Source organism: Hypomesus nipponensis, chromosome 26 (assembly GCF_054491055.1).
Source record: "Hypomesus nipponensis isolate SF chromosome 26, ASM5449105v1, whole genome shotgun sequence".
Classification (NCBI taxonomy): domain Eukaryota; kingdom Metazoa; phylum Chordata; class Actinopteri; order Osmeriformes; family Osmeridae; genus Hypomesus; species Hypomesus nipponensis.
This window is the reverse complement of record NC_140386.1, coordinates 7,947,234-7,970,000: the sequence shown is the minus strand read 5'-3', so window position 1 is coordinate 7,970,000 and position 22,767 is coordinate 7,947,234. Positions and strand designations below refer to the sequence as shown.

Here is a 22,767-nt window from a genome sequence, read left to right as displayed (position 1 = left end):
AGTAGTAATTTCTTTTAAAATATTGGTTCACATACTGCTTAGCAATCAGTTTTACATTTAATTTTGCCACAATTTTCTAATTAATTACAAGATTTATTTTGTACTGTGATTCTCTAGCTTCTATTTTGCTTTCTTTGAAGGAAAAACGTGAAAAATGTGTTTTGAAGATGACAGAAGCTTAATATTATAGAGCAATAGTTCGTGATGAATTGCTGCCGGCTGGCCCAAGTCACAAAATGGCCCTGCAGCTCTTAATGAGTGATCGGATATATTATTTTCTAACATTTTGAAATGGGCAAAGTAAACAGAAGTATATATATTTGTTCAAACTAATTTATGGACCAGATTCATGGGTGATTTTAATCGTCTTGACGTCTTACTCCTTTTATCTCCCGTCAGAGAGAGACTCTGCACTGCTGGTAGGGGGAGGAGAAAAACAGTCAAGGGCTGATATTTCTCTTTTTTTTTTTTACTGTATATATAGTTATATCAGTTATGAATTTGCTTGAGAATGAAAAAATATGAATTTCTATTTAAGGGTGTTGCTTTATGCAAATGAAGGAAAACGAAAACAGACAAAAAAAAATATCATTGGTTACATTTTTACTGGTCTATGCTTGCATTTTGTAATTCAAGGACTTCTGTTGGGTATTGGTTATAATCCCATACTTTGTCTCCTGCTTAATAGTTATTATTCTTAAGATTCCAAAGCTCACGATATGTCATAATTTTTTGTCTATGTAATTCAGGTGGGTTGTCATGACTTCATAACAAGGGCTACTACTAGCTAAATTTGATATGGAATGGAAGTACTTTGTGCGTGACTAAAAGGAGCAAAAAGGTGCAATTCTAGCGAGTGTTGAATCAGGAAACTGGGGTGTGTTGAGGTCGGGCCAGAGGCTTTAGGCTTTATCGTCTGGGGTTAAAAGATAAAAGGCGCACAGGTTCGAATGCCAGTCGGGTGTGCAGGCGCGCATACATTTTGGGGTGATTTGAATTGGTGAGCAGTCCGCTTTGAGACGAGACACACAGAATCTTTCGACTCCCTTGTTCCCAGAACGGTTTACCTGTGCACTCCCCAACATTGATTTAAAAGCACAGGGTTAGACATGTCAACACCAGTCGTATTAAATCCTTTCGAATCCATGCAGAGGCCACCTCTTGGATGGGGCTGGAAGACTATTAATGCAACATAAGTAGAGGTTAGCTCATCCATATGCCACAGTCCATCTCTAGTGTACCAGGTACTCTACCAGCCTACCAGTCATCACTTCCATGATGTCCTCATCCACTTGGTTCTACTTTGCTGTCAGTAACGGGTGTGTTTCCATCACCTGGTCAGGAAAGTTGAGTTTCCATGTTCGACCACCTCATGGTCTAAGATAAAAGACAGAGAGAACTTGATTCTTTTTTTTTTTTATTGTAGTGTAGTTATTGTAAAAATAAAAATAAAACAACAAAAAACTAAAACAGCTACACATTTACTCTGCATATCTTGTGTGGCTGGTGCCCAAAACGTAATGCCACAAGGGATGAAGACGAGTGTTTGACGTTCGATGACCGCTTGGCTGAAAGACAGACCTGCCAAGGAAGATGTATTTGGACTGGTGTCTTTATGTCCTGCATATAGGGCCTTTGGGCTATGGAGAGCGACTCGTAACATAAGTTGCCCCTCCCCCCCCCCCCCCCCAGTAAACACTACAACATACAACAGTGGCTGTTGAGAGTATTGTCCACACTCTGGCATTTACACCAGTACAGCATTGATTGTCTACAGGATGCACTACCGAGGTCAGGCCCTTAGATCTAACAGCATTAGCCTGTTCTCTCCCATCTTCCTCAAAGGTCCCCTTGCGTTGAAATGAAGCCTGTTTTTCAAAAAAAACTTCAGCTTTATTTATTCGATATTGCTTGCTAACTGAAGGTACTGAGAAAACGTTGAATGGATGGACGGTTGATAATGGTGTTGAATTTCCACTGTCCTCTTGACTCTTGTGTCATTTCCTGGATCAATGCACTGAACCTAGCCCTGTGGCAATGGACAGCCCTGCATTCATGCAACTTACAACTTTCGATTCAAGCTACTATGAGACCTGTACACTTTTGATGGTAAATGCTTGAGGTCCATTCTAATGCAATGGATGCATAGAAATATAGAAGCTATATTTGCATCTTTTTTTTGTTGTTGTTGTTTTGTTTGTTTATTTAGATTTATTTTTAAGGCTGACATTACCTGAACACATGTATTTAGGACCACTTATGATTTATTTTAAATAAGAGGTTGAAATAAACATTGTGTAGTGATGTATACATTGAAAGTAATGCATTTTGTTTTTTTAAGTAAACCAAATGTAAATTATGTACAATAATGAGTGTGCCAATCCTCTTTCTTTGTAGAGACTCTTAACAAGTGCCAATGTTGTGAAAATCATAAAAAGGACTTGTGTATTTCATGGTCCAATTTTTAAAACAAATAAACACTAAGTATGTGATTACGATATATAAATGAAAAAAGGACAATTTTATTCTGTATTTAAAATTTATGAACTGCTGTTTTTAAAAAGATATGTCATTTTAATTGCATGCGTTTGTTTAGGTGGGGAGGAAGGGTAGGTGGGTGAAAATTGTATTAATGCAAAGCCCTCTTGCAGGGGCCCTAATGGTAATTGATTTACAGTATTTTAGCCATATTTCTCTTTTGTATGTTTCATTTCAACCACTGTTGCCTGAACCTCATTCAAACATGAAATTGATTTCATAGCCTTCTACTTTGAATATCTTTTCTGTTTTAAATTGGAATAAAATTTGTTCCTATACTGTCTGTCTGGCTTATTTCCATTTTGCTTTGAAACCACAATTTTTTCCAAGTACATGCAAGAATGCCCAACTAATGGATGTCCTAGTCATAAATGGGCAGCTACCAATATCCCTAAGGAAGATATATCGATCATCTTAAATCACACTGATTATTTTTAGGTTTTGGGTCGAATTATAAAGTGCCTCGCTGTTCCACGAGAGGCGCTAGGTACTTTGTTCCTGGAGAAGTACGTCGATGGTACATGTACAAGGTCAGATAGAAATGCTATGCATAGAGTAGACGTTTGCTTGAAAATCTGTGTGGTCGCTTTTCTATGTGGGGCGTTTTGTGACGTTGCGCCTACCCAAGGAATGGACTGCCTGCCTCTTCGCAACCAGCCACCACCGACTGACTGTTCAACGAGGAGCATAGCACAACATTTGACAGCTACGGGTGTTTCTATTTAGCTTAAATTTAGCTATATATGATTTGCTTTTTTGAGGCTCAGACTAGTTTATACTCGGCTTCATTTATTTGTGTAATATCACAAGGTAACTAGCCAGCTGTTTTATTTGTTAGGAAGAAGCGGCTATCAACTTCAGCGAATCCGGAGACATTTTGTTATTTTTGAGAATCAAGCTTTTTTTTATTCTGATGCTTCGTGGTGCGTTAGCAGGGATTTTTGACACAGCGCTAGCATAGATTTAGCTCTCTGTCATTGGCTTTATAGCCCACTAAGTGACCCTCAATCGACTAAATCAGAGTTAACGTTAGCTATTACTGTCATTCCGATTGAAATTATCTAACATGCATAGCTAGCTGAAAGCTAGCAACAGTAATGAATCGTTTTGAGCGACGACAGCATTTGAAGAATTAGCTAGCACGGGCCATTCGTGTGCTTGACGTTCGCAGTTCATCAACAAAGTGCTTGCAACGGGATTCGAGCAGGTAGTTAGCTGACTAACATTGCATCTATGTTTAATTGTTTAACGTCACTTGGACAAGACATTCCTAACTAGTCTTAATCGACCAAAATCAGTGCGCCGCTTCCCCCCGTCTGCATGAGACGAGAGCTAACAGCACAAGTAGCTTTTTAGCAATCTGGCCAGCTCGTGTGTTTTTTGATTTGGGTAGGTTGCGTTTTTGCTAGCTAGCTACGGACAAAGAGAGGACCGTCACAAGCCAGCTTTCAAGGGCCTGACTCATTCATCGTATTTGGAAAGGAAAACAATAAACAAGGAATTGACATGATGTTTCCACAATCCAGACATTCAGTAAGTGAATTTAATATTTATGTTAATTGCATGTAAGCAACTAATAAACAAGTTAACTACTTTTGAAAGGACCCACCTGCAGAATTCTTGAATGGTGTACCTTGCACGCACATCTGGTTTTACAAGAAAAAGCTGATAAAAATCTTAAATAATTTTCTGACGTGTTTACCCGTCGAGAACAATGCACTATGCCTTTATCGTCACAAGAAAGATGCACTATTAGCAATGTTGACTTTATGTGTGGATTGCATAATTATTGAATTGTAAAATAATATTATTGTCCTGTTAAATTGGGAGATAGGCTTAACCAAATGCAAGGCCAAAGATCGTCTATGCCACATTCAGATTAGTCCAAAAGTAAAGTTGACCTATGCATGAATTAGTAAAATGTCTGATCTGTGCATTTTGGGATGGATTTGTCGGTATTCAAAGCATAACATCTCTTTTGTAACTTTTTATTTGTTGGTGCAACTTCAAATTCAGAATTTAAAGGCACCTCTAAATCATCAGTATTTGTTATTAAATATTAATGTTATCAACAAAGCAACGTGACGTGACTTGCTTGTATCGGAGATGATGCGTGTAGTTCTTGTGGCTTGCATTGGCAAGGCTTCAGCATAGTCTAGGAGGAATTGACCATGCCGAGAAACAAGGTGGGTTTCTGTCTCAAATAGGCTTGCATCTGGTCTCTTTCGCCTAAATCTCCCGTTCCCATGGTTACAGAAACTCTATTCCAGTGGCTTTCATGTATCTAGGGTAAACATTCCCAACCCCGTGGCGATTGGATGAAGCCCATACATTTTGAATATGCAGGTGTAATTTAACCTGCCGTTTAAAATATCCTTTGCTTCACAACCAACAATGTCGCCTGTGAGGACAGTGTTGTGTTTTTGCACCTTTGTGTGTGTGTGTGTGTGGGGGGGGGGGGGGTGGGGGGGGGGGGGTGATGTAAAAGAAAAAAAATTCAAGCTTGGAGTTCTATGTGGGTAAACACAATTTCAGGACTATTATGTTGCCACGGTGCCATCTCTCCATAGCAACAATTTAACGCCGTTTCCAGCCACAGAAGGAGGGGAACAGTTGTGTTTGCTCAGACCTGAGCCTGAATGTCTGGTGACAGGAATGGGGGTGGGAATGGTGTGGCTTTGGAGGCCGTGAGGCGGGAGGCCGCGAGGCAGGAGGCCGCGAGGCAGGGGGGGTCGAGGCTGAGAGCCCCAGCCTCTGAGGTTCCTGTCCACTTCACACCTCATCTGTGTGCGGCAGAGAAGAAGGAGAAGGGCTCCTAATTGTGGTGCAAGAGATCTAACTGCCTCAACCTCACCCAGCTTTCCTCTCAAACCCCGTCCACATGCTGGAATGTGCCTCCCCCCCTCCTCTCTAATCACAACCATGAACGGGTACCCTTATCTCAGAGGATAAGCCTCAAATCAACTAATGACTTACCCAGAACCCTCTTTCCTTTCTCATGAATTGGTGAAAAAATTAATGAACATCTTGTTTGGCCGATTTGATCTGAGGGGGGTGGGGGGGTGGGGGGGGAGGGGGGGGAGAGAGAGAGAGAGAATGTGAAAATGTGACAAAGTACTCAGTGCCAAGCTTCAGATACCGAGACTAAATCATCTATATTCATGTCAATGCGAGGCTGTCATTATTCTGGAGGTCTTCATCTCCCCCAGGGGATGTGTGAGAGAGGGGATGACTCTGGGATGAGTCTGAGTTCTCAGCCTCCACACCCTCACCTTTGCCCAAGGTGAAACCCTGAACGTTTGTGTTCATCTTTTGGGTTTGTAATTTTTTTTCTACACCCCCCGCCCCCCCCCCCCCCACACACACACACACACCTTATTTTCTAATCCAATTGAGTGCCCTTATGCTACTTGATTGGAGTATTAAGACCCAACACACAGGATTAAAAACGGGGATTATGGATTTAGCGCGACGTTTTGCAAGAGCTTGCAGCAGTTATTTCAACCTCCCCGGAATAAGCAGTCGAGTCGTCTCTCTGCTCCTCCCCCCACCGCTCTGAGACATGCCCCCCCCCCCCCCCCCACGACCCCCCATCAGAACCCAAGACCCTGGGCGGGGAGTGGGGTGACAGCCATAGATATGAGCGTTACAGATGAGAACCTGCAGGATGGTGATCTGACAGGACATGGATCACTCCCTGCTCACACTCTTCACATACTGAGAGAGGTGTGTGTGTGTGTGTGTGTGTGTCCAGTCCCTCATAGAATATCTTTGAATATTCCCATCTGAGGAAGGCCCCCCCCCCCCCCCCCGCGAACACGATGACGCTTTCCGTCCGTCGAACGGAAAATAAATGTTTAACATGTATGTTAAAATGAATACAAAAACAGTCGGGCGGGTTCTTCCAGCCTGTTTGGACTGGCTGCACCTGCTGGGAGCAGGTTTACTGCCTACACATTGTGACTGGTACAGATAAACAGCTGATACGACCTTTACAAACCATTTACTCGAATGTTTGCACAGTAATCTTCCAGTGGGCAGAACGTGCTGGTGCGTTGGGAGCGGCCAGTGGCTTGAAAGCGAAGCTTCATTTGGTTAGTTGCTCTCGTGTTTGACCCAGATGGGTTTTCCTTTGCCCACATTGTTTGTTGGTGTTGATTAATCCAAGTAATCAACAAAGCTTTCGCAGCCTGGGAAGGAGCAGAGGCAGAGTAAAGAGGAACATGTGCGGTTTGGAAGCCAGAACCTTTTTTTTTTTTTTTTTTTTTTTTACAGCCACGGCCATGTCCACAGGTTGTAAGAACACACACACTCAACTCCCTCCCCCCCTCCCTCCCTCCCTCCCACCCTCCCCCTCCTTGTCTCTCTTTATCATGCGTTTCCTCCCAGATCTTATGAAGGCCAGGGGGGCAGGGGGGGCACAGGCATTATTAAGCCCACTTGAATTAACAGAACAGCCCCCGGCCTTTTCTCTCCAGCCTCCAGCTGAGGGGGGGGGGCCTTAATCCCCACAATCCCCCCTGTCTCGCCCATTAAACAAACTCCCTCCCGCCCCCCCCTCAATCGCTCTATTACACACACACACACACACACACGTGCGCAGAGTGGCACGCACACACACACACACACACACCCTTCACCTTCTCTCCGAGCTTACATCTACCTCTCTTTTAAGAGTGATTACCCAGATGAAAAAATTTGCGTCAGGGGAAACACAACAAAAAGCTCAGTCGGTAACCATAACATGGACAAATATTTTAGTGTTTTTTTTAATTTTTATACGCTCTTGCGTGTGTGCCAGCACACACACACGCAAACACACACACATCCTTACTGGCCTCAAGGGTCTTATCTGTTTTTTGTTTCTGGGGAACAAATTGAATGTGGAGCTTGACACACAGACAGGCCAACAGATGTCTGGGTCGTTAAGGGCAGGCCAGCTCATTACCATGACAAACACGGGCCCCCCTCTCTCTCTAACACACACACGCGCGCGAGCACACATTCACACACACGCGAGCACACACACACATGCACACAACGTGGGGGGGCTGCCCTGTTGAGGGGCTGAACACAGGCCAGGGGTCACAGGTGATATTGATTTTTGCAGAGGGCCACACTGGCTGATTATCAAAAATGCTACAGGGTTGGGGGGGGGGGGGGGGGTTGGGACAGTTTCCAAGCCCCTATTACACACACACACACACACACACACACTGGCCTTTCCCTTCCTCTCTGGGTTCATGCTGAGGTTTAGAGCTCACAAAGTTGCTCCACCCTCCAGCTTTTTTGTTTTGCCATGGTTTGGAACAACGTGGCTGCCACTCTTCTCTGCAGTCCACATGGGGTGGGGGAGGAGGGGGGGGGGGGTTTACGATTTTTAGACACCTGTTACTGTCTCGCATCTACTGCCTTGTTTGGAAGCCTGAGCGAGAGCGAGTTTGTGTTGGGGGATGTGTGTGTGGGGGTGGCTTAACATGCCTGCTTTTTATGAATTCATAAATGATTGCCTGCCTTGTTTGTGTGGGATGGCCTTTTGTTGTCTGTATACATTATTCCGTGTGTGTGTGTGTGTGTGTGTGTGTGTGTGTGTGTGTGTGTGTGTGTGTAAAGGACAAAGCAGAGAGTGAGAGGGGGGGCGGGGTGAGGGATGGTGAAGAATGTGTGTGCGCGTTAAAGAGGGCACAAGTGAATTGAGTGTGTGTGTGGGAGGGAGGGAGGGAGGGTGCGAGAGGAGGGGTGTGTGTGTGTGTGTGTGTGTGGGAGGGATCGAGAGGAGGGGTGTGTGTGTGTGCGCGCAAGCAGGGGGAAGCAGTAGTGGAGCGGCAGCATCAGTATTCAGGAGGGGCGCCGAGGGAGGCGGAGGGAAAGGGGAGGGGGGGGGGGGCAACCGCACCCCTGAGCAGGGCGCTGGGCTGGAACAAAGCGCCTTGGCAGGGGAGCGTTTCATTGGCCAACCCCAGCCCAGGCCCCAGACCTGCCAGAACAGCATTACTGCAGAGGCCAGACAAGAGAATTAGCTGTCCTCTCTACTGGAGGCTGGTCCTCTCTACTGGAGGCTGGTCCTCTCTACTGGAGGCTGGTCCTCTCTACTGGAGGCTGGTCCTCTCTACTGGAGGCTGGTCCTCTCTACTGGAGGCTGGTCCTCTCTACTGGAGGCTGGTCCTCTCTACTGGAGGCTGGTCCTCTCTACTGGAGGCTGGTCCTCTCTACTGGAGGCTGGTCCTCTCTACTGGAGGCTGGGGGCCAGAGGAGAGTGCCTGGGAGAACCAAACACCTCATCCTGCTGCCTCATTCAGACCTGGAGATCCACAGTGGTCCTCACTCAGGGCTGCGGTTAGCTCCCCTCTTACATTTTTTTTTTCTTCGTTTTTTAAAAATACATTTTTGGAAGCAAAAAAAGGTTTACAAAAAACAAAACATGCTTGTGTTTTTTGCCCTCAAGATTTTTTTTATGTATTCTCTTCTGAGGGATGCTGTCATCATGGGTGTTATTCAAGATGCTGTTTCTGTCACTACCAGACTGGTCAGTGTAGCCTAATCGTAGAGGACTCTCCGTTTCTGAGACAGCGCCTCGCAAGAACCGGTCCAGCTGCAAATATCAAACACGTAACATGAGACCAAAACCTTTTGGCGCCGATTATCGTTGCCAACAAACTACAGTTTGAGACACAGAACCGGCTTGAAACTGCATCAGTTTGTTTGGACTATTAGCTTAGCCAAGTAGCTAGCTTGCCAGCTAGCGTCCCATCGCTATGCCCCTGTTTACCAGACAGAACAAGGGTTAAGGAGGGACTGTCTCTGTCAACGTGAGCACCAGGTCTGCCTCATTGTCCACTTACTAGCTTCGTGAAACCTTGGGAGTCCACCCTCCTTTCGCCTCCCTCTGGACGTCTGTAAGTAACAACCTTGGGTTTTTTACAACAAGGCATCAATCACCAACACAACCGCGTTCTCTGTAATCTCACACAGCCGCCTCGACTCGGCCAGTTTTAATCTGCACCATGGTTTCCAAACCTACAGCTCTGTCGCCCTCACCACTCTCCCTTCTCTCTGACAAATTGCCCATTTCCTCTCGCCTTGCAGCCACTTGCATTTCCTCCCCCCCCCCCCCCCCTTCTCCGCTACGGTCTCATGTGTCTGTTTATGTGTCGAGTGTATGTGTGTGTTTTGTGTGTGTCGGCATGCCCTCAATTACAGCTGTGTGTGTGTGTGTGTGTGTTGTGACTTTCAGGCTTGGCCCGTGTTCCGCTGGGCCGGGAAGCCAAGCTTGTGTTTGCAAGCGCACTTCACTGGAAGTGAGAGAAGCAGCGTAATCCTCTTTAAAGCATCTTAACAAGGTCAAATCAGCTGGGCTCAGGGCGGAGGATAACACTGTCTCAGAAATGAGGGTAAGCCCTGCGCTGGTCCGGTGAGATAACAAATCAAAATCAAATTCCTGGCCCAAACAGGATTAAACCCCCTGTGCTGTAGTGAAAACCTTCCGAGACGCAATTCAAGTTTCTCCACAGCCTTTTTCTAGCAGCTTGCCCGGGCTGGCCTTAGCGTTAGCATGGCCTTAGCGTTAGCATGGCCTTAGCGTTAGCATGGCCTTAGCGTTAGCATGGCCTTAGCGTTAGCATGGCCTAAGGGTTAGCCTGATCCTAGCAGCCTGTTTGGGCTAGCATGGCCTAAGTGTTAGCCTGGGCCCTTGTTAGCCTGGGCCCTTGTTAGCCTGGTTCCTTGTTAGCCTGGGCCCTTGTTAGCCTGGGCCCTTGTTAGCCTGGGCCCTTGTTAGCCTGGTTCCTTGTTAGCCTGGGCCCTTGTTAGCCTGGTTCCTTGTTAGCCTGGTTCCTTGTTAGCCTGGGCCCTTGTTAGCCTGGGCCCTTGTTAGCCTGGGCCTAGAACAGAGACTTGTTCTCTCAGATGACTGGACAGGGCAACTCTCCACTACAACTTACTGACATGGGATATTTAGATGGATTCCACTGTAGCAGTATATCAATAGTGTCCTACTTAATGTGTGTGTGTGTGTGCTCTGGAAAGCGCTGAATTGCTGAAAAGAGTTTGATTAGATTTGGGTCTGCTGGGTTCTAATACGGAGGTGGAAAGAAAAGACTGTCTCTGTGGGTGTTGTTGATCCTGTGCATTGAGTTAAGGAGCTTGATAACATCCTCTCATTAGTAAATGATTAGAACGCCCAGACCCGATTTCAATCTCTTACCACGCACGCACGCAAACACACACACACACACACACACACTCCCTCTAGTTAGAGATGTAAACAGTTGGTCCTATCTCAAGGAAATGTGTTCGTAGTGCTGCTGTTCCCTGAGGCAGGATTTAGTCTAGGATGTTTTCAGATGATGCCCAATGATGGTGTGTGTGTGTGTGTGTGTGAGAAGCAGTAGAATCACACACACACACAGTAATCTCCCAGTCTTCCACCCGCCTTTTGTAGTGTGATCCGCAAAGCAGAAACACAGGATTGGTAGAGTAATCCTTATTTAAGATAGACATTATGGTTTGTACTAGATTTCACATGGATTGAACACAGATTTCTTCTCCAAATCGAGGAGGGGGAGGGTGAGGGGGTGGGGGGGTGGGGGGGGCAGCAATTTACTGAAATGATGAATCCCATTTATTCACTGAAGAGTGTCTCAATCGGCCCACCAGCGCACAAAGCTTTTTAATGCTCTTAATTGCATCTCAAAGGAACAGGGCTGAATCAAATTAGAGATTGTCCTACATCTTGGAATTGTGTGTGTGTGTGTGTGGGCTCGCACGTACATGTTTACGATTCATGGCAGTGACTGTGTGTTCGTGGTTCCGGTAACGGAGCGTATTATGGTGGCTTATCTTGCCCTGCATCGTGATGTGGTTCTTCTCACACACACACACACACAGAGTGCAGCCACTTGCCTTCGTTGCACCAGATGGCATGTGTCACTGTGTTGCAGCCGTATGTCATTAACATTATGTGCATCCATCTGCCGTGGTCTCCAAAGCCCCACAGCCAAGCTAGTTCTGGTCAGCACAAGTCTACTGGCAGGAAACGGTAGCCAGGTAAATACAGGAACAAACCGACACCTCGGTAGCAATGCTTTGCAACCAGACCTGTTATGCCTTAGGTCTGCAGCCTGAGCTGGTGTCCTGGACCAGCGCGAGCACAGATGTGGTCTGCCCAGACAGAGCTCAACGGCCATGATTCAACAAACCACAGCAATGGGATGGTTTGAAACGGGGCGTGTTCGTGCCAGGGTGGAAGACAGGCCTCTGGGGCCCTGGAGCTGTCGAGGGCCAGGGTGGAAGACAGGATTCTGGGGCCCTGGAGCGGTCTAGGGCCAGGGTCCGGGAGCCAGTGCTGGGGTGGAGGGTCAGGCAGCATGGCCCCTACCCCCTCTCGCTCTCTCTTTTGTTCTCTCTCTCTCTCTCTGTTCCTCTCTCTCTGTCTCTCCCTTCCTCCCTCTAATTGCTCTAGCCCTCTTTTTTCTTCCCTCTTTCAGTATTCCCTCTTTCTATCTTTGCCTCTTTGTCTCTCTATCCACCCCCTTCATTTTATAATCTTCTCTCCATCCCTCTCACCTCTTTGTTTATTTTCTCTCTCCTCTACCCCTCCCCCCACCCCCTCTGTCTGTCTCTGCAGTAGTGCTCCACCTGAGGCTATTGACTCAGGGAACCTTTGGTATTTTAAACGTTAGCATGCTGTGCTACATAGGGAGGAAATCACTTCCCCTCCTCCCAGCACAGGGAGCTACCCGCAGGCTGGCTCCATGGTTCAGCTGGAGCAGTCATGCTGAAGTACGGAACAGTCAGTCAGCCAGTCAGCCAGCCAGCTTATCTATGTGCCTCCCTCCCTGCATGCCTCCCCCGCCACCCTGCCTCACCCCCTCCTCCCTCCCTGCCTCCCTCCCTGCATGCCTCCCCCCCCCTCCACCCTGCCTCCCCCTCCACCCTGCCTCCCCCCCTCCCTGTCTGCCTGCTTCCCTCTGTGTCTTGTGTTGACACAAACTCTGTCCCGTCCACGCAACAACACCACTGCTGTTTGCACTGGTTTTATCATGGCCGTTTGGACAGATAACGTAAAGGGGGGAAAAAAAGAGGTTGCAGTGCTTATGAGGAGAATCCTGCCTGCCAACTCGCTAGGACGGACCAAAGGGACTGTTATTGTTTTAATAACAGCCGTTTGGAAAGTGCTTTCTTTTGTAACCGTGAGCCCGCTGTGGCAGTGTGACACATCCTGCCTTCCAGCTCAGACCACTTTCCATTAAATTGGTGATCAGATACTTCCTGTTGTCAGACCCAAGTGGAGGCTTTCTCCCTCGTGCTGAAATATCTAACCACATTTGGCCTCTGTTGAGCTGTGCTGAGGCGGTGTGTAGGGCGGCGTCCAGGGCACAGCCCTCCAGGGCACAGCCGCCCAGGGCACAGCCCTCCAGGGCACAGCCGCCCAGGGCACAGCCGCCCAGGGCACAGCCGCCCAGGGCACAGCCGCCCAGGGCACAGCCGCCCAGGGCACAGCCGCCCAGGGCACAGCCCTAGGGATGAGTCCAGACCACTCACTTGACGAATGTTGGTCGTCTTTTCCAACTGGATTGAGAATCAGAATTGTTTTTTTTTTTTCACCATGCAAGCTCACACAAAACAAGGAATCGACTGTGGCAGGAAGCTGCATACCATAAACATGTACGGAATGCGAACGTGTTCAATCTCATGGGCACGCGTCTGACCTTTGCTCCTCTCACGCTTTCTTCCTCATCCAGGCTTCATCGCAGCAGCTGAAATTCACAACCTCCGACTCGTGTGACCGGATCAAGGATGAGTTCCAGTTTCTCCAAGCACAGTACCACAGGTATGGCCCTTAAGCTCACCCTCATCCTCAAGACAGCATGCTGATCTAAGGGAGTAAGGGTTGAACCCTTGACAACCTGATCCATAACAACACAAACCCCTCACACAGGGCAGACTGGCGCCGCTGGACAAAGTCGTACACGACCGATAACCGAACGCGCGGGGTTAGATACAGAGAAAAGCACTTTGCCTCACGTCTGTGAGGAAGGCAAAAGAGCGATGGACAGAGAACCGGCTCTCCTCATGCCAGAGGAAAGACGCTTCATGACACCTTTTAGTCGTCAGTTGGGGAGACGAGGAGTTGAAAGTGGGCCAGGTTTTATTTTTATGTTTTTTTGCTCTATTTTGGGAACGGACTTGATCCACTTGGAACCCCACATCTGTCCTGCGAAGCAGAAACCAGCCGTTCCTAGCCGTCGTATTAACGGCAGTCCTTGAGTCGATTTTATTTATTTTCTCCACAAAGCCAGAACCCAACGAGTGCGTCCTCGTCGGGGACGTGCTCATTTTCATTTTGCGCTGAAGACAAATCCAGATTCCAATCGCTCCGTTTGATTCCTCTCGCTGCCCGTGGAAGGTGCTTTCATCAGTGGGAGCCATTTCCTGTTTGACGTCTTGGGTTTGGAAGCTGGCCTCCCTCAGGGACACCCCTCCACCTGCAGAGGGTGAGGTTCCTCCCCCCTGCACCTCTGAGCCAGATGAAAGAGGAGGGAGGGGGGCGGGCAGTGTGACCCCCCCCCCCCCGCTGGTCTGACAACTGTCTCCCTGGTTGCAGCGCGGCCGCCCGGCCTTTGGTGTGTGATTCCCAGGGCGGCGGTGGGCCCTGCCTGTCGTTTAACCCCCCCCCCCCTTCAGAAGGCGCGGCAGTTGAGAGAATCCCTTTTTGTCTGGCGCAGCCTGACGAGGAGCGCAGGGCTGGAGGAACACACCGGGCTTTGTAGGAGGCTGTGTTCAGGCTTTTCGCAGGAAGCGGGCGGGCTCCTGAGCGCAGCGTTGTAACTGTCGCTCCCGCCCCCCCTCACATGCATAAATAGATCAGGGAATACATAAATCAAAATAAAGATGACAGCAGGAGCGATTTAGAGGCGGAAGGAGCAGCAATAAAACTCCATCAAAGTGTCGTTTGAGAGCTCCTGTGAGCCAGGGGGGAGGGGGGAGGGGGGGGTGCCGCAGCCAATCACAGCCCCACAAAGCAGACCCCCCCCCCCCCGCTCCAGCTCAGGTAGGCAGGCAGTGGGGAGGCCAGTCGCCATGACAACGGCAACATATGTATGTGGGTCTGGCTGCTTCCAGAGACCCCCTTTTTTTTTTTTTTTTTTGGGGGGAGGGAAGAGAGCGATTTGGATAAGTGGAGGCTGCAGGCTAAGAGAGAGAGGGGGGTGTGGGGTAGAGAGAGAGAGAGAGGAAGAGGGGGAGTGGGGTACAGAGAGAGAGGGAGAGAGAGAGAGAGAGAGGGGGAGAGGGGAAGTGGGGTACAGAGAGAGAGGGAGAGAGAGAGAGAGAGAGGGGAGAGGGGTAGAGAGAGAGAGAGGGGGAGTGGGGTAGAGAGAGAGAGGAGGAGGGCAGGGGGGGATGTGGTTCTATCTAGCTCTTCCCCTGGGCACCTGGTTTGGTCTGGAAAAACGGGGGAAGAGTCATAGAATGACAATGAGGTCGTTACTCTCTGATCTCCTCACCTGGGCGGCCTCTCCACCGCTCGTCCTGATTGGCTCCCTGACGTCAGGCCGCCGGCGGCCATGCCTCCCACCGACCCTGCTTCTAATCAAGCCGTCGCTCCCAGACGCAGGGCGCCCGCTCCGTCCTGCCGAACAAACGCCCCCCCGTTTCCAACCGACGTTTCCTGACGTTGCCGCCCCCCCTCCCCCGCCAGGACCGCTCCTCCGGCGCGTATCTGCGTTCGTCGGCTCGTCTCCCGGGGCGACGGCGGCCGTGGAAGCGCTCGGAACGCCCGAGCCCCTGGTTTGTGACAAGCGGTGTGACAGCGTTGACACGGCCTCCTTTGTCCTGTCACCTCGCGTGGCATCAGCGGCGCACCGCGTGACATGATTACAGCTAATGGCTGTCTGCAAGGACTCACAGAATAGCTGCACCCTCACACACTATATTTAAACATGGCATGTCTCTGTCTCTCTCTCTGTCTCTCTCTCTGTCTCTCTCTCTGTCTCTCTCTCTCCGTCTCTCTCTCTCTCTCTCTCTGTCTCTCTCTCTCTCTCTGTCTGTGTCTCTGTCTCTCTCTGTCTCTCTCTCCCTCTCTCTGACTCTCTCTCTCTCTGTGTCTCTCTCTGTCTCTCACTCATGCTCTCCCTCGTTTGCCCTGTTCCTCTGTCCTCCCTCTCTCTCCTGAGTTATTCAGAATGACATTCCTTCCTGGAAGGACACCTGGTGGGGGGTGGGGGGTGGGGGGTGGGGGGGTGGGGGTGAGAGGAGGATGAAGACGATGATGGCGGAGTGATCGTCCTCGTCTTCTCAGAAGGGGAACGCTCATCCGGAGATGGTAACAACTAACAAGGTTGTCGTCTCTCTCTCTCTCTCGCTTTCTCTCTCTCTCCTCCCCCCCTTCTCTCTCTCTCCTCCCCCCTCTTCTCTCCTCCCCCCTTCTCTCCCCCCCCCCTTCTCTCTCTCTCTCTCTCTCTCTGTCTCTCTCTCTTCTCTCTCTTTCTCTCTCTGTCTCTCTCTCTCTCTCTCTCTCTCTCTCTCTCTCTCTCCCCCCCCCCCCCCCAATCCACAGTCTGAAACTGGAGTGTGACAAGCTGGCCAGCGAGAAGTCAGAGATGCAGCGCCATTATATCATGGTGAGTGTGTGTGTTGGTGTGAGAGTGTGTGTTGGTGTGTGTGTGTTAATGTGACATAGGTCTCTGTACGTTTTGTCTCTTATTCTCCATTTCTACTGCTCCCCCTGCTTTCTGACACAGTGCTTCAGTCTGTCTCTCTCTCTCTCTCTCTCTCTCTCTCTCTCTCCCCCCCCTCCTTCTCCGTCTTTCACTCTCTCTCTCTCTCTCTCTCTCTGTCTCTCTCTCTCCCCCTCATTCTCCGTCTTTCACTCTCTCTCTCTCTCTGTCTCTCTCTCCCCCCTCCTTCTCCGTCTTTCACTCTCTCTCTCTCTCTCTCTCTCTCTCTCTCTCTGTCTCTCTCTCTCCCCCTCCTTCTCCGTCTTTCACTTTCTCTCTCTCTCTGTCTCTCTCTCCCCCCTCCTTCTCCGTCTTTCACTCTCTCTCTCCGTATCTCTCTCTCCCCCGCCCCCCCTCTCTCCTTCATGTGTCGTTGTTCAGGCTGTCTCTCTCCTCCCCTCTCTCTGTCTCTCTCCTCATCTCTGGTCCTTTTGTGTCGAGTGTCGACCTGCTCCCCCACCCTCCTGCGCACACACACTCACACACACACTCACACACCCTCACACAAACACACACACACGCACTCCACCTCTCAACTAATCTCATTGTCTTTGGCCAGGCCCATGTAGCTGTCTGATATTCTGCCTCTAATTGATCCGTTGACTGGCGTAATCTCATCTAATCTGTGACGCTCGCCTCGCGTCTCCCTCTGCAGGGCCCGCCCCGACCCCGCCCCCTCCCTCCCTCCCTCTAATAGCCTATCGTGTTCCTCCTCTCCCCCCCTCTGCCGCCAGTGAACACTCGCACCTCCGTTTCCCCGGCGCTGTAATTGCTTTAGGGACGTGCCGTTTGGATAGTCTCTCCCCCCACCCCTTCCTCTCATACCCCTGTGTGTGTGTCAGTGTGTGTGTGTGTGTGTGAGAGAGAGAGATCTGTGTTGTTTGTTTTACAGTGGCAGAGTCATGCCCCCACAGACAGTGGGTGATTAACAGGCTTAATGCTTAACTGGTGGCTGTCTCATTTACACAGCACACGCTGACACCCACTAACACACACGCACCATCTGCACTTACACCAAGATGCACACACACACACACACATTTACGTTTAGTCATTGAGCAGACGCTCTTATCCAGAGTACAGGGACGTTCCTCCCCGAAGTAGGGTGAAGTGCCTTGCCCAAGGACACAACGTAATTTGGCACGGCCGGGAATCGAACCGGCAACCCAACCCCCGCTCAGCCACACACACACACCACACAAGCCACGCGCATGTCGTGTTGATCGTTGTATCCGTATAGTCATGGCACATCTCTCTGCTTGTCCTTCCAGTACTATGAGATGTCATACGGGCTGAACATCGAGATGCATAAGCAGGTAAGACACCCGCAGTCTGACTCCTCCCATCGACAGCCCTCTTAAACACATGTTCTCCTCATCATCGCCCTGGGCCCGGCCCGGCTCCCAGCTCCAGGTTAGCCCCACACCGTCCACCCAGGACCAGGGGGGGCCGCTCCGGAGCCCGCTGCCCATAGATCAGGGAGCGGGGCTGGGGCCGGGGGAGTAATTTATGCCCAGGCTGCTGAAGGAGAGCGATGGGCCTCCGCGGGGCCGGCCTTATCTCTGACCTCGTCTGGCTCTGCCGGCTCGGGGGGGGAAGATTGACGGCTCGACGCTGACAGCCATACTGGGAGACCTGCACACGCAGTGAAAAATGGAGGCACACACACACACAGCCGCGCTCAGCCTCATGAGCACAATTCATCACACACACCCCCTCCACCCCCCACTTCCTTTATCTGACAGGGATGAAATATTTAGAAATTCAGAGGCGAGGAGGATGTGTGTATGTGTGTCGGAGTCGGTGTGTCTCTGTATCGGTGTGTGTGCGTTTGGCGCGTGGGCATGTTTTTTTTGGTGGTGTTGCCGTGTATGGGTGCGCGTGCGCGTGTGTGTTTACGGCGTGTGGGTGTGCGTTTGCCGTGTGAGTGGGTTCAGATGAACGCTAGTTCCATTAGAGAGTTGAAATTGAAGGGGATGTGTAGAAACGAGTGTCGAGCAGCATTCAAGTCTGGGCTTTGTGTACAGCTCCCTCCCTCCCTCCCTCTGTCCCTCCCTCCCTCTGTCCCTCCGTCCCTCCCTCCCTCCCTCCCTCTGTCCCTCCCTCCCTCCCTCCCTCTGTCCCTCCGTCCCTCCCTCCCTCCCTCCCTCCGTCTATCTCTCCATCTCTCCATGGATGTTGTCTGGCCCCTCCAGCAGGGGATCCGGAGACAGTTTAGTGCAGGATTGGATCGGGGATGTATTGAATTGGGTTTTTTGTTGTTGCAGTGTCTTTGTCTTCTTGTTTTTCATCTCTTCCGTACAGTGCGTGTGTGTCTCTCTCTCTCTCTCTCTCTCTCTCTTTCTTTCCCTTTATCTCTCTCCATCTCAATCTCTTTCACTCTCTTTCTCTCTCTGTCTCTCTCTCCCGTTTTCTTTCATTTTCCTCCATTGTACTTGCGTGCGACTGTGAGGGTGCACGTCTGTGAAGGGGCTGTGTGTTTGGCGAGTAAGTTGTGTGTGTGTGTGTGTGTGTGTGGTTAAACCTAGCCCATTCAGAGAAGAGAGGCAGAGTGTAGTGTCAGTAGGACAGAGGGGTATTAACTGAGAGAGAGGAGGAGAGAGGGAGGAGGTGTCGTCAGGTAGTCTTTCTAATGATGGAGAGATGAGACGGAAGCGTTCATCTGAGCCGTGCCCTGCATGAGCAATGAGCAGAGGAGAGACCTCTTCTCTCACATCAGCCTGAATTAGAAACTAACTCAATTACCACAGATTTGCATATATGAGTTGGTTATGGTAATACCTTTCCCAATGTGATGTGATATGGTTGTGTGCGTGTGTGTGGCTCCACGCCTGATTGTGTGTGTGTGTGTGTGTGTGTGTGTGTGTGTAGCTCAATGCCTGTGCCCCCGTGGCGGTGTGTGCCGGTGCGTCGATGGGTTTGAAATTGTGTGTTGGTGGAGTTGAATGAGGCTAATGTTCTGTGCTTTCCTCTCTCCCTCCTCCCTCCCTCTCTCTCTCCCTCCCCTCCTCCCTCTCTCACCCTCCGCAGGCAGAGATTGTGAAGAGATTGAACGGGATATGTGCTCAAGTCCTCCCCTACCTGTCCCAGGAGGTAAACACAACCCCCCCCCCCCCCCTACCTAAACACCATTACCAACCCCCCCGCTGCCTGGAATGAGATCATTCTCATTTGACCCTCCTCCCCCACCCCACCCCCCTTTTCTCCCCTCTCCTTTTCTCGACCTGTGTCGATGCCTTAATCACCCTCTCCTCCACCCTTCCTTCCCCTCTCTCTCTCGCTCGCTCTCTCCGCTCACCTCCCACTACCAATACATCCAGCCATAACTCATGTGTGAGCTGAGATTATGGACCCTCCTTGAAGTGATTACCCCCCCCCTTATGACAACCCTGGAGGGCAAGGGGGGTGGGGGGGGGCGGGGTCATTGATTCTGCATCAGGGGGAATCTTAGAGTGGTGGAGGTGGTGGTGGTTTGGGGTGGGGGGTGTTAACTGAATGGGTGAAGACCCTAGAGGGTCAGTGTTGGAGTATTGATCTAACCAACTCTCCCCCCCTCCTTGGGGTATTTGTGTTCCCCAGCACCAGCAGCAGGTCCTGGGGGCCATCGAGCGGGCCAAGCAGGTCACCCCTCCAGAGATGAACTCCATCATCAGGGTAAGCTACTCCTGTTCCAGACCCCGGGGGCCACTCTGTCTCAGGGCCCCAGCCCTCTCAGGGCCCCAGCCCTCTCAGGGCCCCAGCCCTCTCTGGGGGCCCCCTCATGTCTGGTGCCCCCCATGGGGTAACTCCAGGCACCAGTTGTCTATTCATGTACAGTGTGTGTACTTGTGTCCTGTGCATGCAAGCTTCACATCCCAAGTCTGTAAACAGTTGCTTTTATACTTACCGTATTTTCCGCACGATTAGGCGCACCTAAACGCCTTCAATCGTTTCAAAAGCTGATCATGCGCCTAATAATACAATGCGCCTTGTATATGGCCCAGTATTAAAACGCATACAGGTCTCAGTTACGGTAAGCAGCCGCGACTCGATTTTCCCCCGTAATAGTGCGCAGTGCATGCTGGGATACCGGGAAACTGGCGTTTCATTTCCATTTTAATATTTTTGTAAATACCCTGAAATGGCTCCTACCAAAAGACACGCGTACAACGCTGAGTTTAAACTCAAGGCGATAAGCCACGCACAAGAACACGGCAATAGAGCAGCAGCGAGAGAATTTAATATCAATGAATCAATGGTGAGGAAGTGGAGGAAGTATGAGGATGAGCTCCGCCAAGTAAAGAAGACAACACAGAGTTTCCGCGGGAACAAAGCGAGATGGCCACAGTTAGAGGACAAAGTTGAACAGTGGGTTGCTGAACAAAGAGCAGCAAGCAGAAGTGTTAGTACAGTCACAATTCGTATGAAGGCAATAGCGCTAGCTCGCGAACATAACATCAGTGAATTCAGAGGCGGTCCTTCTTGGTGCTTCCGTTTTATGAAACGACGTCATCTCTCCATCCGTACGCGCACTACTGTGTCACAACAACTACCAGCTGCTTTATTAAAGGTGCGCCTTATGATGCGATGCGCCTTATATATGTAAAAATAATTAAAATACGTCATTTATCGAAGGTGCGCCTTTTGATGCGGTGCGTCTTTTCGTGCGCAAAATACGGTACTATAAGGGAAACCAGAGCTAAACAAGATGGCCAACACTCCTCTGGACATTCACCAGCCCAGTGGTCTTCAACCCTGGTCCTCAGGGCACCCCTGTCCTGCACGTTCTAGATGTTTCCCTGTTCCAACACACCTGACTCAAATGAATGGGTCGTTATCCAGCTCTGCAGAAGCCTGTTAACGACCATTCATTTCAATCAGGTGTGTTGGAACATCTCAAACTTGCAGGACAGGGGGTCCCTGAGGACCAGGATTGAAGACCACGAGCCAGTTTGCCGGTCCTCAAAAAAAAGTTGTATTTTCCACCCAGCAATTAATGCACAAAAAGCTCCCTCAAAGGTGTAATAGTTGAGTTATCTTAGTGATTGTTTGAGCTGCTCAGGGCAGTAGGAGTGCCATGCAAAGCTCAGACCACTTCAATGTCCTTTGTGGCAAAATACTAAAGTTGACTGATTGCTGATTTGCCTACTCCTACTGTGTGTGTATCTCTACTGTGTGTGTGTGTGCGTGTGTACCTCTCACTTGTATTTGAGCTGTATGTGTGTGTGTGTGTGTACCTCTCACCTGTGTGTGTATGTGTGTACCTCTCACCTGTGTGTGTGTGTGTGTGTACCTCTACCCTGTGTGGGTGTGTGTACCTCTACCCTGTGTGTGTGTGTACCTCTCACCTGTGTTTGAGCTGCGTGTGTGTGTGTTGTCCGCAGCAGCAGCTCCAGGCTCACCAGCTGTCCCAGCTCCAGGGTCTGGCCCTGCCCATGACCCCCCTGCCCCTGGGCCTGAGCCAGCCCAGCCTGCCGGCCGTCACTTCCTCCTCCGGCCTCTTCTCCCTCTCCTCCATCCTGGCCTCCCAGGCTCAGCTGGCCAAGGAGGAGAAGGCGTCCCGCGAGGGGGCCGACAGCCACCGCGAGGAGGATGGGGACAAGTCCGACTAGCGCTCCCCTCTCTCCCTCCCCTCCTCTCCTCCCAGTGCTCAGTCTGGTCTCCTCCCCTCCTGTCTTCCTCCTCCCCCCCCCCCATCAGAACCCCCAGATTGGGCAGCATGGAACAGCTGGGGTTATTGGGCTTCTGTTCTCTCTCTTGCTCACCTCTTTCAAGCTCCCTGAAGTTCACCGGCGCTTGGTTTACACTTTTCTTTGATTCTCTCTCTTTTTGTTTCTGTCTCCGTTCTTTCGTCTCTTTGTTCTCTGTTGCTCCCCCTCTCCCCCTCTCCCCCTCTCTCTCTCTCTCTCTCTCTCTCTCTCTCTCTCTCTCTCTCTCTCTCTCTCTCTCTCTCTTTTCTCTCTCCCTATCCAATGCTGTTGCCATCATTTCACATACTCAGAATTGTGTACAGTGTTGATTTCTTTAAATATAACAATCTTTCTTCTTTTTTTTTTTCTTCTTGAAATAATTCATTTTTTGTGTGTGATTGTTTCTGTCTGTCAGTAAGCTTTTTGTTATTTGGGTTTTATTTTCTTATGATGGACCACTTTCTCTCTCCTCTCCCTCTCTCTCTCTCTCTCTCTCTCTCTCTCTCTCTCTCTCCTCTCTCTCTCTCCTCTCCCTCTCTCGCTCTCTCCTCTCACCTCTCTCTCGCTCTCTCCTCTCACCTCTCTCTCACCTCTCTCCTCTCCCTCTCTCTCTCTCTCTCTCTCTCCTCTCTCTCTCACCTCTCTCTCCTCTCTCTCTCTTTCTCTCACCTCTCTTTCTATCTCTCTCTCTCACAGGCTCAGTCTATGAGTATGAATGTCACAGAGCTTGAGTGGGTTAATTAACTAAACAATGTTATCAACAGTCTTATAGGGGCAAAGAAAACCTGGCAGTTGATTTATTGCACAAAATTAGCTCGCAAGCCCGTAGGTTAATGAGAGCT

At 50.0% G+C, this 22,767-nt stretch overlaps 2 protein-coding genes across 7 annotated transcripts in view; both read left to right on the top strand.

The window, feature by feature from the left end:
• The window catches only part of LOC146221288 (guanine nucleotide-binding protein subunit alpha-11), a 22,670-nt gene extending 19,853 nt beyond the window's left edge, over positions 1–2,817 (top strand). For all 5 annotated transcript variants that reach the window (XM_084693142.1, XM_084693139.1, XM_084693140.1 and 2 more), the window contains one exon: positions 1–2,817. This exon is cut by the window's left edge and continues 1,749 nt beyond it. The gene's annotated coding sequence lies outside the window, so the exon portion shown is untranslated.
• A 227-nt stretch (positions 2,818–3,044) lies between these two features.
• Positions 3,045–22,071, top strand: tle5 (TLE family member 5, transcriptional modulator). Of its 2 annotated transcripts, XM_084693129.1 has the most exons (8): positions 3,045–3,745; positions 3,932–4,071; positions 13,281–13,369; positions 16,097–16,160; positions 17,528–17,572; positions 19,287–19,349; positions 19,836–19,910; positions 21,620–22,071. In XM_084693129.1, the coding sequence occupies exons 2-8, from the start codon at positions 4,045–4,047 to the stop codon at positions 21,845–21,847; spliced, it is 591 nt and encodes a 196-aa protein (XP_084549255.1). In that variant the 5' UTR covers positions 3,045–3,745; positions 3,932–4,044; the 3' UTR covers positions 21,848–22,071. The 2 variants fall into 2 exon arrangements, with proteins under 2 accessions (XP_084549255.1, XP_084549256.1); XM_084693130.1 differs by having other exon boundaries at positions 3,046–4,071; positions 21,623–22,071.
• The last annotated feature ends 696 nt before the right edge of the window (positions 22,072–22,767 follow it).

Excerpts from the sequence above, each read along its gene's own strand:
- tle5 (XM_084693129.1), top strand. The coding sequence starts at position 4,045 with ATGATGTTTCCACAATCCAGACATTCA. Across the intron at positions 19,350-19,835 it reads TCCCCTACCTGTCCCAGGAG|CACCAGCAGCAGGTCCTGGG; the intron begins GTAAACACAACC and ends TGTGTTCCCCAG. Across the intron at positions 19,911-21,619 it reads AGATGAACTCCATCATCAGG|CAGCAGCTCCAGGCTCACCA; the intron begins GTAAGCTACTCC and ends TGTTGTCCGCAG.